This window comes from Staurois parvus, unplaced genomic scaffold, assembly GCF_062004578.1.
Source record: "Staurois parvus isolate SC_StPar_1 unplaced genomic scaffold, SC_StPar_1.0 ptg000561l, whole genome shotgun sequence".
NCBI classification, from domain to species: Eukaryota; Metazoa; Chordata; class Amphibia; order Anura; family Ranidae; genus Staurois; species Staurois parvus.
Genome location: NW_028318357.1, coordinates 3,793,484 through 3,807,974, shown reverse-complemented (window position 1 = coordinate 3,807,974; position 14,491 = coordinate 3,793,484). Strand labels below are relative to the sequence as shown.

At 39.0% G+C, this 14,491-nt stretch overlaps 1 protein-coding gene across 1 annotated transcript; it reads right to left on the bottom strand.

Moving 5' to 3' along the window:
• Positions 1 to 2,984: 2,984 nt before the first annotated feature.
• On the bottom strand, positions 2,985 to 10,868 carry GJB7 (gap junction protein beta 7). The gene is made up of 2 exons (XM_089691322.1): positions 10,746 to 10,868; positions 2,985 to 7,054 (listed from the first exon to the last, which is right to left on the bottom strand). Exon 2 carries the CDS (start codon positions 7,033 to 7,035, stop codon positions 6,286 to 6,288), a length of 750 nt encoding a protein of 249 aa, XP_089547448.1. The 5' UTR covers positions 7,036 to 7,054; positions 10,746 to 10,868; the 3' UTR covers positions 2,985 to 6,285.
• Positions 10,869 to 14,491: the final 3,623 nt, after the last annotated feature.

Here is a 14,491-nt window from a genome sequence, read left to right as displayed (position 1 = left end):
ACAACCATTTTTATTATCTGATTAAAAAATGAATCTATTCACAAACACACTCTTGGCAGTGATGGCCTCCGAGAAGTATAATGACAAACTAAAGATGGCCAAACGCTGCTTGAATTTCAGCCTATTCTTGCCAGCTCTGCTGAAATGTGAGCAGTGTATGGCCCTGCCGGAACTGCTTCATTCACCAAGAATCGATTAATGATGTCAATGCTCCACCTTCTCCAATGATCACCTGGAAAATGCAAAGTGTTTCCTTATTGGCATCCGGTTTGAGTAAGCAAATACCTGTGTATACTAAGAGGCAGGGCAGCCATTCAGCAAGGAACTCGTTAGCCAGCAGTAATCACTGTAGTAGAAGTGCTACACAGTCCCGTTGCAACAGGTAACCTTAGCACATACTCTTCCATTTTTGACAGGGATGACTTCTCAGTATTTTCAAAAGGGACCAATACCTGCACCATAGATACTGGGACCCCTATTACTATAATATCATACTCCAAGCATTATACAGCTCCACAGTGTGAGGCTGAGACCTCCCATACACCCACAGGACTTTTAATATCCACTTCCAATTTTTCATCAGTTTGTGCAGGGGTTCCAAGCATGCTCCAGCTCCATCTACAATAGATTCCAATTCTGATCCCAATTGACCTCAACCTCTAAATATGCTTGAGGTCCCTATTTACCACCTTTAAATTCAGATTCAGGGTCTTCACAGCCTTATGTTTGTGCTGCCCTACAAGTGGAGGATCAGCCTGCTGTTCCTGGCATAGGTCTTTTATTGCTGTTTTTACAGAAACCTTCACAATACATTTGGATTGTAGGACTTTCCCTTATGGAGGACTTGAAACAATCTGTGAAAGTTATGGCTAACACCGTAGAGGAGGTTTTTCCCTTTGAAAAAGGGCTTACTCATAAGTGGTCTCTGCTCACTGTAGATGCTCCAGATGCTGTAGATGCTATTGATCTCGTCTGCCATGTAGCTGCCCAACCCTGCCATCTGTTCTTTTGTAACCTTTACTATTGATACTCAGAGAGGATTGCTCTATAATTGCTATGTGCTGCTTGTTTTGGAGTATTCCTCTCCTGTTAAAGTTTCTTCAAGCAATGTTGAAAAGCAATGTTAAAAAGACATCTCCTAGACTGTTACTGAAGCTGGTGTAAATGGGCTAGCACCTGTGGAAGTGGGCAGCCTCTGTACTTTTCGGAAAAGACCAGTTGTTACCAGGAGTAGCACTACATATATAAAAAAAATGGGATTTTTAAATCCAGAATACTAGTGGTGTCCCTTCTACTTTGTAGTTTTTTTTAAAGGTCTGTTTTTTCTCATTTATAAGTTTGTTTAAACTTGAATTTAGCCACACATTTTAATTTTGTTCTTTTATACTTGTTACCCAGTGGAATACAGTGACTAATTCATCTTTAAAAAGATTCCCAGTTGTCTAGTGTGTTCTTATTTGTAAGTAGTGTGGTGCAGTAGGGATTTCAGCTTATTGAAGTTACCTTTTTGAAATTTAGAGTTCTTGTCATACCAACATTCCTCTTTCCTATAATCTATGGCAAATTTGATTGCACCATAAGCGTTATTATCCATGATGTCTCTAAATTACACATCTGTAATGAGCTCCATGTTGTTTGAATTTATTAGATCCAACAGAGCAATTTTCCTTGTTGGTATTTCCACAATCTGTTCCATGAAATAGTCCTACAATATGTTTAAAAATGACAAGCTTCTGATAATTGTACAGTTCCATTTGCCTAATCGTATATCAGGATAATTACAATCACAGATAATATCACCCTGCTTCCAAGCAATTGGGCTGTCAAACACAGCTGATCGTTCAGTTCTCCCTGCCGCCCTGAGCAGAGAGCTTTGATTGTCAGTCATTGCCGTCAAGGCAGGAGCAGCTGGCTCAGGCTCTAACCGGCTCGCTGAGAGGCTGAGCCAGGTGGCGGTCCAGGCTCCTGGGTGGATCCCGACCATATGGTCACGATTTTTTCCCAGCCTGGACAAGCTGAGTGACCTCAGCCGATAACGCACTTTAGTCCACTGTTAGCTGAAAATGGGTCACAGGAGTGCAGTACTAACTAACAAGCTTTGGCGGTAATTCTCCTTTAAAGCAGACCTTCACCGTAAAGCTCATACCATGTTAACCTGCCTCCTTCCCCCTCCCTATATTACAACTGGACACTAATTTTCAATCTTTTTTAAGTAAGTCATTTATTAGTGCTGCAAGGCAGCATTTTTTTAGTGCATGTGCTGCAGGGCTTCAGGTCCCAAGAGAGCCCTGTGCCATATCTGCTCATGAGTTGGTATATGTGTAGTGCTTCTGGCATATGCACAAAGACCGCTATCAAGGAAGTCCCAAATCTTCCCCATCTTTGTGCATGCATTGAAAATTTCCCATACGTATAGATGTGCAGGTTCTGCAGAGCCCATCTGCACAGCTGCACATACCCCATAATGACAGTGCCTAAGCAATCTGAAATGCTAGCTTACGTTTCTCTTTAATAAAGGACTGGTAAGCTGCAATAAATAAAAAATATATTCTGGGATTTAAATACACTCAATGACATCCTGCTCTCCACAGTATGTTTTTGGTCAGTACCAAACTGCAGATAGACTGAATGTAAACTAAGAAATTTTACACTTTTCCTGAGCTTGTGATAGCAAACATGGGATAGATGGTTACAGGTTACCTTTCCAAGGTTACTTGTTGCCTTTGGTCTTAATAAAGTAGCTAAAGCCCAGCCACAGCACCACTTGCCTGGAGTTTGCTTGTTCTCCCTGTGTCTGTGTAGGTTTCCTCTAGGTACTCCAGTTTCTTCTCACACTCCAAAGACATGCTGGTAGGTTCATTGGATCCTGTCTAAATTGGCCTTAGTATGTGTATGTATGAATGTAAGTTAGGGACCTTAGATTGTACGCCCCTTGAGGGTTAGAGACTGATGTGAATGTAAAATATGTATGTAAAAGTGCCGCGTAAATTGATGGTGCTATATAAGCACTTGTAATTAAAAATAATAAAGCATTTTAAAAATACAGTTAACATTTAAAGATACATCTTTGAAACAATATACATTTTAAATACCAAAACAGCACAAATTAATACAAAAACAACACAACAGAGAACGTTAAAAAACAAAGATAAATACATTTATCACTGTTCAAAAACATGGGTGTTCCAAGGGCAATCTCCAAATCCTAGAACTGCCTCTGCAAATTAGGAGCAGTGGCATTGATTAGTTACAATTAGCAAATAGCATGTTCATCTATAGTGATGCCTTCTTTTATGTAGCAACAAAAAGTGCAGGTAGCCTTTCATTGCTTCCCATTCATCGCTTTCCTTGTACTTTCTACCAGCTAATCAAGGCATTTTTGCCAGAATAGGAGGAGGAACAATGTCTTCAGGGCAACAAGCTTAGCACTAATCCGTCAGCAATGCAAGCAATATACCCATCTGGTAAGTACACTTCCTTCATGGAAAGGCAACAGTCCTCAGCGTTGTCACATTAGATAAGCAGGCGTAAAAGGGGCTCATATTTTTTCTTTTCTTTTCTTTTTATTATGTATAAATATCAGACAACATCAAATTAAACATGTATGTATACATGCAACAGTCAGTAAAAATATATATGTCTATTTGCTATTTACTTGCATTTCTCTGTCTTTAAAATAACACAGTTCTGATCTGATCTTCTTTAAGGTGAAACTCCAACCCAAACCTTTTAAACAAAGCTTGACAGGCCTAGAACCTCAGATTTCTGTTGCTGGCTGGGTGGACATACAAAGTCTTGGCTGGAATTCCAGTTTAATAAGATAACATGATATTTAGAGACATTTACTAAATAAATATCTAATTTTAATAGTGTATATATTTACAAGTAAAACAGATCCCATGGGAGTCCTAGGGCAATTTTTAATGGCCCACTACCACAGTAATGTGATCATGTCTTGTATGAGTCACTTGATGTTAAGAACAAAATAATGTCTGCAAATAGTAGTTGCATGGGCAAAACAAGCTTGTGATTCCTATTACTACTCTCTCTATACTTATTAACTTGCAGGGATAACTAGATGCATCTCCAGCAGTGATGCTCAGACAATTAGCCCTCATGCACACCTGAGCTCAATAATGCTGTTTTTATAGGGGTTTGAGCTATTTTTCCTCTGCTTCTAAATGCCTCTCCATGTTAACCTATGGAGGAGATGTATTAAAACAGGAGCGTGCAAAATTTGGTGCAGCTCTGCATAGAAATCAATCAGCTTCTAGGTTTTATTGTCAGAAGTTAATTGAACAAGCTGACGTTAGAAGCTAATTGGCTACCATGCACAGATACCCCAGATTCAGAGTGCTCCAGTTTTATCTTCCACTGTGTCCATGCACACAATAGGCATTTACAGGAGTTTTAAAGGCAGGGGCGTTTAGAAGCAGAACCCCCACAAAAGTCGTGTTCAGGAGAGAAGCTTTTGAGCATTAAAAATGTCAGATGTGCTTAAACGCATCTGAAAGCACCTAAGCACCTTTCATTTCAATGGCCAGAATAAACTAAAATTCAGGCCAATTAAATAAATGAATGCCCAAGAACTTGATGTGCCTAAATATGGCTTAGTCATGTTTTTTAAGCTGCTTTTCTCCTGCCATGAAAAAAGCATTAATGTGCATGAAGCCTTAAAGTGCAACTAAAGTCTCATATGACAGTCTAAACATGTGCCAGATCTAGTTACTCCGTAATACAAAGTCTTGTAAAGTAAATGGAAACCTTTCTTCAAATCCTCCATTTCTGTCTCCGACACACCCCCTCGCAGACACTGCAGCTCACAATGGGTGAATGTTGGCAACAGAGGCAATGCTGTCAATCCAGAAAAGCAGTGGGCAGGGCTAGGACTGGTCAGGTTATGATCAACAAGCTGCTGGCTTGTCAAAAAGCAGTGACAATGTCTGATAACAACCCCTGCGCAATGTATTCATCCCATTGTAGTGCAAGCCAGCACTGCCTACATGGTAGTGGCACCTCTGCTCTGAATGTAGGAGCAATGAAGCATCATTGCCACATCATCACAGGAAGCCACATTAGGTGGACTTCACTGGCAGGATCAAGAGGTATTTCTGGGACTTTTCGGAATTTGTAAGAGAAATCTGTAAGTGAAGATGCACATAAAGTTTTATGTTACCGCACATGTTTTTTTTAAGGAGAGGCCATAATTCTACTTTATACCTTCATTGCAGAGCACACTCTGCATAGACAGTGCTTAGACTGAGAATCTCTTCCCAGCCCTTTGAGCTTTATTGCAGCTTTCCCGTCTCCCCCCTTCCTAGAGATCTGACAATCTATTTTCTATTGTTCTATTGAAATGTACATATACTGGAAATATTTTCTGGTCTGCTTTGGATATATAAATGCTGCAATGAAAACTTGCATACATTTTATTAAAATTGAAGTTATGGCATTAGCTACAGCTAGGTAATAAGATACCTGTAATGATGTGTGCTCTAGTGGTAGCTGCTGTTTTTTTCGTGAATGATGTTACTTACTTGCAGCCGCTGATGGTGATGTAACCTCTGAAGTTCTGGTGGTGAAACTGACAGTTGGGCCTGGAGTACAGCAATCACAGCAGGTCGCTTGTCTTGTATTCTTTTTCAAGAATACAAGGCATTCTGTGATATCTGAGATCGTTCACATAGCTCCCAACTGTTCCCGAGTTCGAGGGAATGTCCTTAATTTCGAGGGACTGTCCCTCATTTGGAACAAAGTCTCTCTGTCCCTCCTTCCTCCTCATTTGTCCCTCATTTTGGTCTAATCTATGTAGTTGTATATAAAAGGCACCATTTAGCTTTCAAAAAGTGTTAGTGTTAAACCTTTCATCAAATTTCTAAATTGCTGCATTTTTAAATTTCAAAAGCCAATATAAAGGAAAGAAAAAAGCACCAATCATTTTTTTGTATAATTCTCTGTTAAGGGGGGGGTGTCCTTTTGCATATGTACTTTTGCTAATAGGCGTCCCTTGTTCCCATCTCAGAAAATTTAATTCATACTCCCCTTGCCCAATCACAGAAAGCCTTGTATCCTTTGAAAAGAATAGACAATGTTTTCTGAATGGAGGAGCTGCACAGCAAGCAACCCAGTTTGACCGCTGTGCTCAAGCCCTGACAGTTTCAGTGCCAGAACTTAATAAAGGTTTTGCCCACACTTCAGCTTTAAACTTATTCCTAATAATATAAGAATGTTTGAAAAAGCTTGTAGAATTTCTGAGACTTCACATCCATTTCATGCAACTGTAGGCTATTGCTCAGAATCATTAGATGTTGGCTGTAAGTGAGTTGCACTTTCCTGATCATTGATATGGTGACGATTCCTACAGTCACACTGTGATGGAGTCAGTTTTTGCGTATATCTTTTCAGACAGCATTTTGAAAAGTATTTGAAGATGAGGTACATCAGCTCACTGATATTAAGTATAATACACAGTCCTGAAGTAAGTACTACAAAATAGAGGAAAATCTTTTTCTCTGTAGGTTTGGAGATGTAACAGTCAACAAGATTGGGGCAAGGTTCCATATCACACTTCACCAACCGTGGAACACTAAACCCACCATATAATTTATAGAAAAGCATCAGGAAACCAAACTCAAACACTGTTTTAAATAAAAGGCTGATGACATATGTACACCATAAGCCGCCATCCATGCTTCCTGGGTTCTCATATAGCTTCTTGTTGTGCCTCTTCTCTCTGCTTTCCCGATATGCCACATGGAGGACCACAAGAAGTGAGGGTGTAGACACCATTATTAGCTGAAGAGCCCACAGTCTGACTTGTGAGATGGGGAAGAAATGATCGAAGCAGACATTTTCACACCCTGGCTGTCGGATGTTACATTCAAACTCCTTTTGCTCATCTTTCCAAACATTTTCTGCAGCAACCACATACACCAGAAGCCGGAATATGAAGACAACTGACAGCCAGATCCTTCCAATGCCAGTTGAGTATTTGTTGACACCGCTTAAAATGTCTCTTAAAAAAGACCAGCTCATGTCTTTGCATGGACAATGTCTGTAAAATGAAAGAGAAATATCATTGACAGAAATCCTCAAATCCTCTTTATTCTGAGTTTTTTTTTTAAGGGATAGCTGTACTTTTAGCATAGGTATTTTAAATGATCTCCCTTCCCAGCAACCCCTCAGAATTCAATACTTACCTATCCAGACACCTCCAAGATCTTTGGTGGTCTGCTGGGTAAAGCTCAGTCACTATTGCACATGTCTCTCTGCAGTCTTCCACCTCAAGGAGTCTCCTTACCTCCAAGAAGTCTTCTTCCACTCATTGAAGAATCTCAATTAATACCAACGAACAGGGCATCTATCATTGGATTGCATGATAGATGTACTCTCCATAGAAATGAATAAAGATTCTTCTGCATATGAACAGAAAAACGTCTGCAGCAGGGTATCAATTGGCCTCAAAGTGGGGATCTTGCAGTAGTGTAAACAGATACCCTATAGCAGCCAATCAAATTTTAGTGAGCTGGAGTAGGATCAGCTAAAATGTCTTTGATTTCTGTTTCTATGGGTTACTACACTAAGTAGTATTACTGCTTTGTTCTGCTATATTAAAATAGCCACCCAGCTGGTTTTTATTTTTACTGGGGACAGAAGTCTGGAAGGATTGTATCACAAAGCAGCCAAAAAAGAGCTAACTGGGATTGTCAGCCTGATATTTCCTGGGACCTACTGCTGTTCAGTTAGGTATGGGACTGCAGTGGTGTTTGCAGGGACCCAGTTGAGTTGGAAAGGGCTTACTAGGAAAACTGCACTGTTAAGCTAGGAATAGGTGATATCCTCAAAATAATGGTGCCATTAAACATGCATTTGCAAGGGCACTACTAAATAAGGGTTGGGAACCTGGACTTTCCCAGGTAAAAGGACATTTTATAGAGGCTGTGGTGCTGAAGATCACAAGTATAGGATATATATTGTATATTTTCAGAACATTGTTTACTTAACTTTTTACTAAAACAGCAGGAATAGGTATATATATCAAAAGTTTTAGTTTTGCCACTTTGGAGTCAACTAGGAAAGCGAAATTGTAGCGTTCTTTAAAAATAAAGAAAACAACACAAAAATATAAAAAAAAAATCCCACACCTGCTAAAATAACTTAAAAAAAGAGTACTTTTTTTCAAGCACATTTGAAAGCTTCTTCAAAAATTTTTTGATAGCAAAATCAGTATTTTGCAGCAAAATCAGTTTCTCCCGTATCACTCTGCTAATAGCTGATAACCGTAAATACAAAGAAGGCGGCTTAAATATTCATCATTCAGTTACCTTCCTCTTCTGCATTTTTTATATTTTATTTCTGTTTTTGACTGTGCTGCCTATTAGGTCAGAAAAATCAGCTATTTTGTACAGCATAATAAGCTGCATTTAAAAATATGAGCTCTTAGAGAGGAGCTGAAAATGACTGGAAGAATGAATTCAATCATTCAGCATTTGTTTTAAATTCTATGGTAATAATGCATTTCTCAGATTATTGACCTATAATTTGTACTTTACATGGCTGTTATCTTTGCTGTTCCTTGGTTGCCGCTACCCAGTCTGCATGGAGTGTAGATTAACTAGTTTTTTACAGTCATGTACGTAAAGCCTAGATTCACATTTTTGCAACCTGTGTTCTACATGTAGGCAGCCAATTCATTTCAGTGGGCTGCCCTACCTGCAGAAACACAAGGGAAAAACATTCTTGGCCTTTTTTTAAAAAAAACTCTCTGCATTGAGCCAAATAGTGCTGAGACACCATAACACGTTGTGATTGCTGAAGTGTTGCACATCTGCCAAAAAGCAGTGCATTTGCCTGCATGTTCCTAATCTGCAAAAATGTCAACCTAGCCTATTAGTATTTTTAATGATAAATTTCTCTCATGTACAGTTATTTGTTTTTGTGTTTTTTTACCCTTCTCATTAGAAGCAAGCTGTTTCTTGGTTTTCTATGTGTTAATTGTACAAAATGTAGTAGGAGTTAAGAATTGTAACATACTCCTGTACAGCATACATTTATTTAGAAGCTATATTGTATGCGACCTTATGGCATATGTTTTTAAATTCTTTTATGGTCCATTTCAAGGAAGTATACAAGAATATTCAAACTGGTACCTTGCAAAAATGAAATAACACATCTGTACTGTTTTCTGCCATCACCATAAATGCTTCTTTTGCCTTGTGGTTTATTTGTGTGTAAGGTTTATTCCGCCCTGGTTCACACTGATGCTGTGCAGAATTTGCAGCGTTTTCAGTGCAAATTCTGCACTGCATCAAAATCTCACCCTGTTCATGCGAACCACTGCGGGTGTGTATGTTATTACCATGAAAGCGGTCTGAAAAACACGGTGAGATGTGCAGAATCGGATCGCATAGGTGTGAATACCTGTGCGTTCCGATTCTAGTGCAGACCCAAAAAAGGTTCCTGCACGTTTTTGGTGTGGGTGCTTTGCGATTAGAGCCATACTAAATGTATGGCTCTAATTGCACCGCACACAAATCGAATGTGATTTGCACAGGAATGCAGTGCGGTTCCTGTGCGAATCACATACGATCTACTGCACCACACATATGTCAACCCAGGCTCAAGATGACAAAATAAAGAGCAATTATCATATGCATAGTACAGGAATGAACAATCGCTGTTCAGATTTCAGAAATTCAAATAAAATATTATATATATTATTATTATACAGTATTTATATAGCGCCAACAGTTTGCTCAGCGCTGTACATTATAATGGGAGACAGTACAGTAACAATACAATACACGAGGGGCTTGAGGGCCCTGCTCCTTGGAACTTGCAATCTGGGGGGGGGGGGGGGGGGGGGGAGTGGTACAGGAGGAAATAGCTGTGGGGGATGGAGTGGTGGGAAGAGCGGAGGAGATCGGCAATTAGGTGAGGGCGGGGTAGGCTTCTCTGAAGAGATGGGTTTTCAGGGTGCGCTTAAAGGTGAGGAGGGTAGGTGACAGTATATATAAAACACTACTATGAGTCTCTGCATTTTCCTTATGAAATAACCCCGTAAGTACCCTGTACATAAACATGTATTTAATTAGACAGTGAACAATATAAAATAAACAAGTAAGCCATAACACCTGATCAGAGTTCATTTGTTACTGATCTGACTATAGCAAACTGAAATTTGGTATCCATGATTTGCGGCAGTTCGCCTATCATCATTGCTCCTTCCGCTACTTCTGAATAAGCCCAGTAATACTTGAACACTGTCAAGCTTCACTTGCATGTGTACTAAGAAACCCAGAGGAAGTAAAAAAAAAGTATGCTTGATATAAAAACAACTGAAAAAACCATGGCATTTAAGACCATATAGCAAATAAAAAGAATGACAATATTAAAACTGATCTGATGGTTTGAAAACTTATCCAGTCTTCAACTTTGATAAGGTGTAGATAAAGAAAATGTAGTGCTACACATTTGTCTAAAGTAAATAAGCCTGGTAATACCATACAGTAATGGCTCATCTGTAAAAAAAATTATGCTCATCAGTCCTCATTCCCTATACAGTAAAAGCTTGATAAGGCAAGTAATATATAACACATCACTTACAGAAAATTAACATGCCAGTGGGTACATCTTACGGCATGCAACAGAATCCTACATTTTTAGGTACATTCTGTATCCTATCATATTCTATTACATAAAAAATGTCTACAAAAAGCCAATTAAGGCTCAGTAATTGCACCTACCTGTAGGGTGACTGAAGACGTAAAGCTTACAGCATCTAGATGCTGCATTAAAAATTCATTCTAACGCCAGTTCCTCTGCTCAGCCTTCCTTGTGCGTGTTACAGAGCAACCAGTAACTAAGGCGAGTCAAACAAGTGTAACCTGATCATTTGTTTTGTGTATTAGTCAGAAAGAGAACACCTCTGTTTAGTATGAAAGCATTAAAGAAAGGAGGCTGGATGATCATCACCAATATCCTAGCTTGCATGTTTACTGTATAAATAAAAGCTCTGCGCTCAAACTTAGTTCATGCATACAGCAATATATATTTATAGCACACATGCCATGGCATCAAAATTCACAAAATATACAGATTTATCAAAGGCGGTGTGATGGTTTAAACACCCAGTGGGTAGGTCATTCACTTAAAAAAAAAAAAATAAAGTTTTGATGTTACTTTTACTTTAGTTTTGGATATAATTATAATAAAATATATAATAAAAGATATAAAATAGTCTAAAACAGTCTTGAGAAGATGTAGAGCACTGTGTTATAGATTTCTAGAGTATGCTGTAGTTTGCAGTGTGACAGAATCAGAGCGCAGTCAGTATCGAGATAATACTGAGCCTTTGTATGTTTTGGCTCCAAGTAACATGAAAACATTTTTGGGACCAATACTGTTTAAATTATTTTGGGAACTCCATACAACCCTAATAAAGTGTACGTAAACCCAAAATCCATGCCTTATTGTATACAGTTTTCTTAAACAAATCATTTTTTTTTATCTGGTCCAAAGTTTATTACATGGAGTTTTCATATAACGAGGATTTTAGGTTTAAATTCTCATCTGCAGTGCAGCAAATGTTATTTTAAATTGGGGTTCTGCAAACTTTCTAAACAAAGGGCCAGTTTACTGTCCATCAGACTTTAGTCACTGGGAGGAATAGTGCCCCATTGTTGCTGTCAGTGGGAGAAATAGTACCCCATAGTTGATGTCAGTGGGAGGAATAGTGCCCCATTGTTGGTGTCAGTGAGAGGAATAGGTTCTTGCATCAGTAGAAGGAAAAGTACCCCAAGGGCCAGATAAAGGCTGCATCCGGCCCCATGGGCCACAGTTTTGAGACCACTGTCTGTATTCATTGGATCAAGTTCAGAGGGTCCCTGTAAAAATCAACAATGAACCATTGTCACAAACAATGATTATTCACTTAAAAACTGTAAAAGTTTAAAAGTGCCTGATACTGGTGAATGTAACATTGTCTGTATTGTATGTGGAAAATATTACAGACATCTATATATATTAATGTGAACCTGCATTTTGCCCATAGTCAAAATTCACACAGGGCTGTGCACAATCCTGGGCTCTCCTGCTCTCATGTACCAGGACTCAGAAATGGCAGCTATCTACTCAAGTTACCAAGCACTGTATTGTGGGGAGGAAGTGTCACATGTTCTTTCATACTAGGGAGTACCAGGTATCTTTCAAGGTGCCAGAAGGCCATATAGAAGGTAAACTAACCCTCTACAGGGTCCCTTTAGTATAGTGTGCTAGTATGAGCAAACTACACATCCACTTCAAGCCCAGACACTTTCACCCCATTCCAGTTCAGGCAATTTTCTAGTTTTGAACACTGTCATTATTTTGACAATTACTCAGTCATATTTATATCATTTTTTGGAGACATACAGAGCTTCCATTTGATAATTTTTAATCACCATTGAGGTTTTTTATTTTTTGCTATATAGACCAAGTTTTGAAATATACACCACAAAACCCATCTGCTATGCCTACAGGGGCCCACAATCCAAGGAGCACATTCAGGCTTTCTAGTGGCATATATTATGCATCCAATTTCCTGACTATCACATTCTTGGAGGCCTTGGAGCACCAGGACAGTGGAAACACCCACAAAATGACCCCATTTCAGAAAGCAAATACTCCAAGGTATTTTCTGAAAGTGAGTCTTTTGAAAATTGTCATTTTTGCCACACGTTTTTGGAAAATGCAGTAAAAAAAGTTTACACAAAACTGTGAATTAATAAGATTTCTAACACACGTCATAGGCATACTTAGAATTACACCCAAAAGTATATTCTGCTACTCCTGAGTGTGGCAATACCACATGCATGAGACTTCTTCACAGCTTAGCCACATAGAGGGGCCATAATCCAATGAGTGCCATCAGGCTTTCTAGGGGCATAAATTACACATCTAATTTCCTATTTTGTGAGACTTTGGAGCATCAGGATAGTAGAGCAACCCACAAAATGATTTAATTTTGGAGAGTAAACATGTTCATTTTTTTGCCAATGGTTTTTGGAAAATGCGATAAGAAAATATTTTTTTTACAGAGTTGTCAATTTAATAAGATATTTCTCACACTCTGCATAGACAAACTTAGAAATACACCCCAAAACACCTTCTGCTATTTCTCCAAAGTATGGTGATACCACATGTCTGAACATTTTTCACTGCCTGATTATATACTGTATATTGTATCTGTTTGTATCACATATAATGTAATGGTTACAGCTCCAGTGGTTTCCCTTCTGCACATTGAACACATTGGGTCACTCGCTTGGCACTGCTGCTGTTCAGAAAAGGTCTTGAATTTTTTTTTTTTGCTTTTTCAAGGCATTGGATGAGGTGGAGATAATGACATAATCTTCCCCTTTCCTCTAAGTCATCGAATTAGTGAACGCTTTGCATCCCTGAAGGGCAGTGTTGCCAAGCAAGTGACCCTCTGGGGTGTTTCCAGTGGTTTCTCATCTGTATACTGAACACAAAGTTCATGACTGTTACTGTATGTAGTACGGAGTATGACAGTAATTTGCAGCATTCCTGGATATCCGATATGGATGCTTAAATCGGAACAAACTGAACCCATGTAAGTTCACAATAAAGTTAATTCCTGAAGTTTAGGTTTTACTATTATTCCAGGCTGCTAGAAAAATTGGGTTGAAAAAGCCAAAGTTTTCTGTCAAAGATAAAATTGACATAGCTGTCAAGAGTAATTGTGCTTGTTCATTGAAGGTCATTTTAGAAAGTGAAGATGTTAATGTGTGCATGTATTACAGAAAAATGCACAGTATGTAAGCTATGCACTGACTTGAATAGTCCATAGTGTGACATTTTTTGCTTGGGGTGTCCAGGGTTGCATGTGAAGGACCTAATGTTCTCTTGCAACATTCCCCACAATGTGTTTATCTCCAGGGTTTTTTTCTAGCATACCAGGCTTGCTTTAAACAATAACTGAAGCCAAAATGTTTGTTCTTTTCATTCCTAATAGGGTAGGAACGGGTTACCCACATTTTCAGTCCTGGTGACATTTGTGATCAGAACAGCTAGAGCGGATCTCCCTGGCAGAGAGACATACACCAATAAAATCCTTACAGTTGTTTTAACCCCTCGCTGCTCTAAAGCAAAACAAAAGGCAGCATTTTTTTTAGATTTGAATAAAGTGTTATTAAGCCCATGATCCTGCGGTCACTATATCTGGTCTTCCACGGTACAGACAACATGGAAATGCAATTATTTTAGTAAATTGAAACTGCTAAATACCTTTTCTCAACAGCAGTTACAGCAGTCTTGTGAATTATATCAATGTCCAGCAGAGCACTGGTCAAAGCTTGTAGGAGGAGTTTTCATTCTCCCCTGACTGTCCTATGAGGCTGCATAACCCCTGACCCTCTGTCTCAACAGCACTAATTGGCCCTGTGCTGATCACATGCACTCTCCCAAGAAAAAAAAAAAGGTTCTCTAGCAA

What these genes read in the sequence shown, in the direction of transcription:
- GJB7 (XM_089691322.1), bottom strand. Translation starts at nt 7,035, where the DNA reads ATGAGCTGGTCTTTTTTAAGAGACATTTTAAGCGGTGTCAACAAATAC.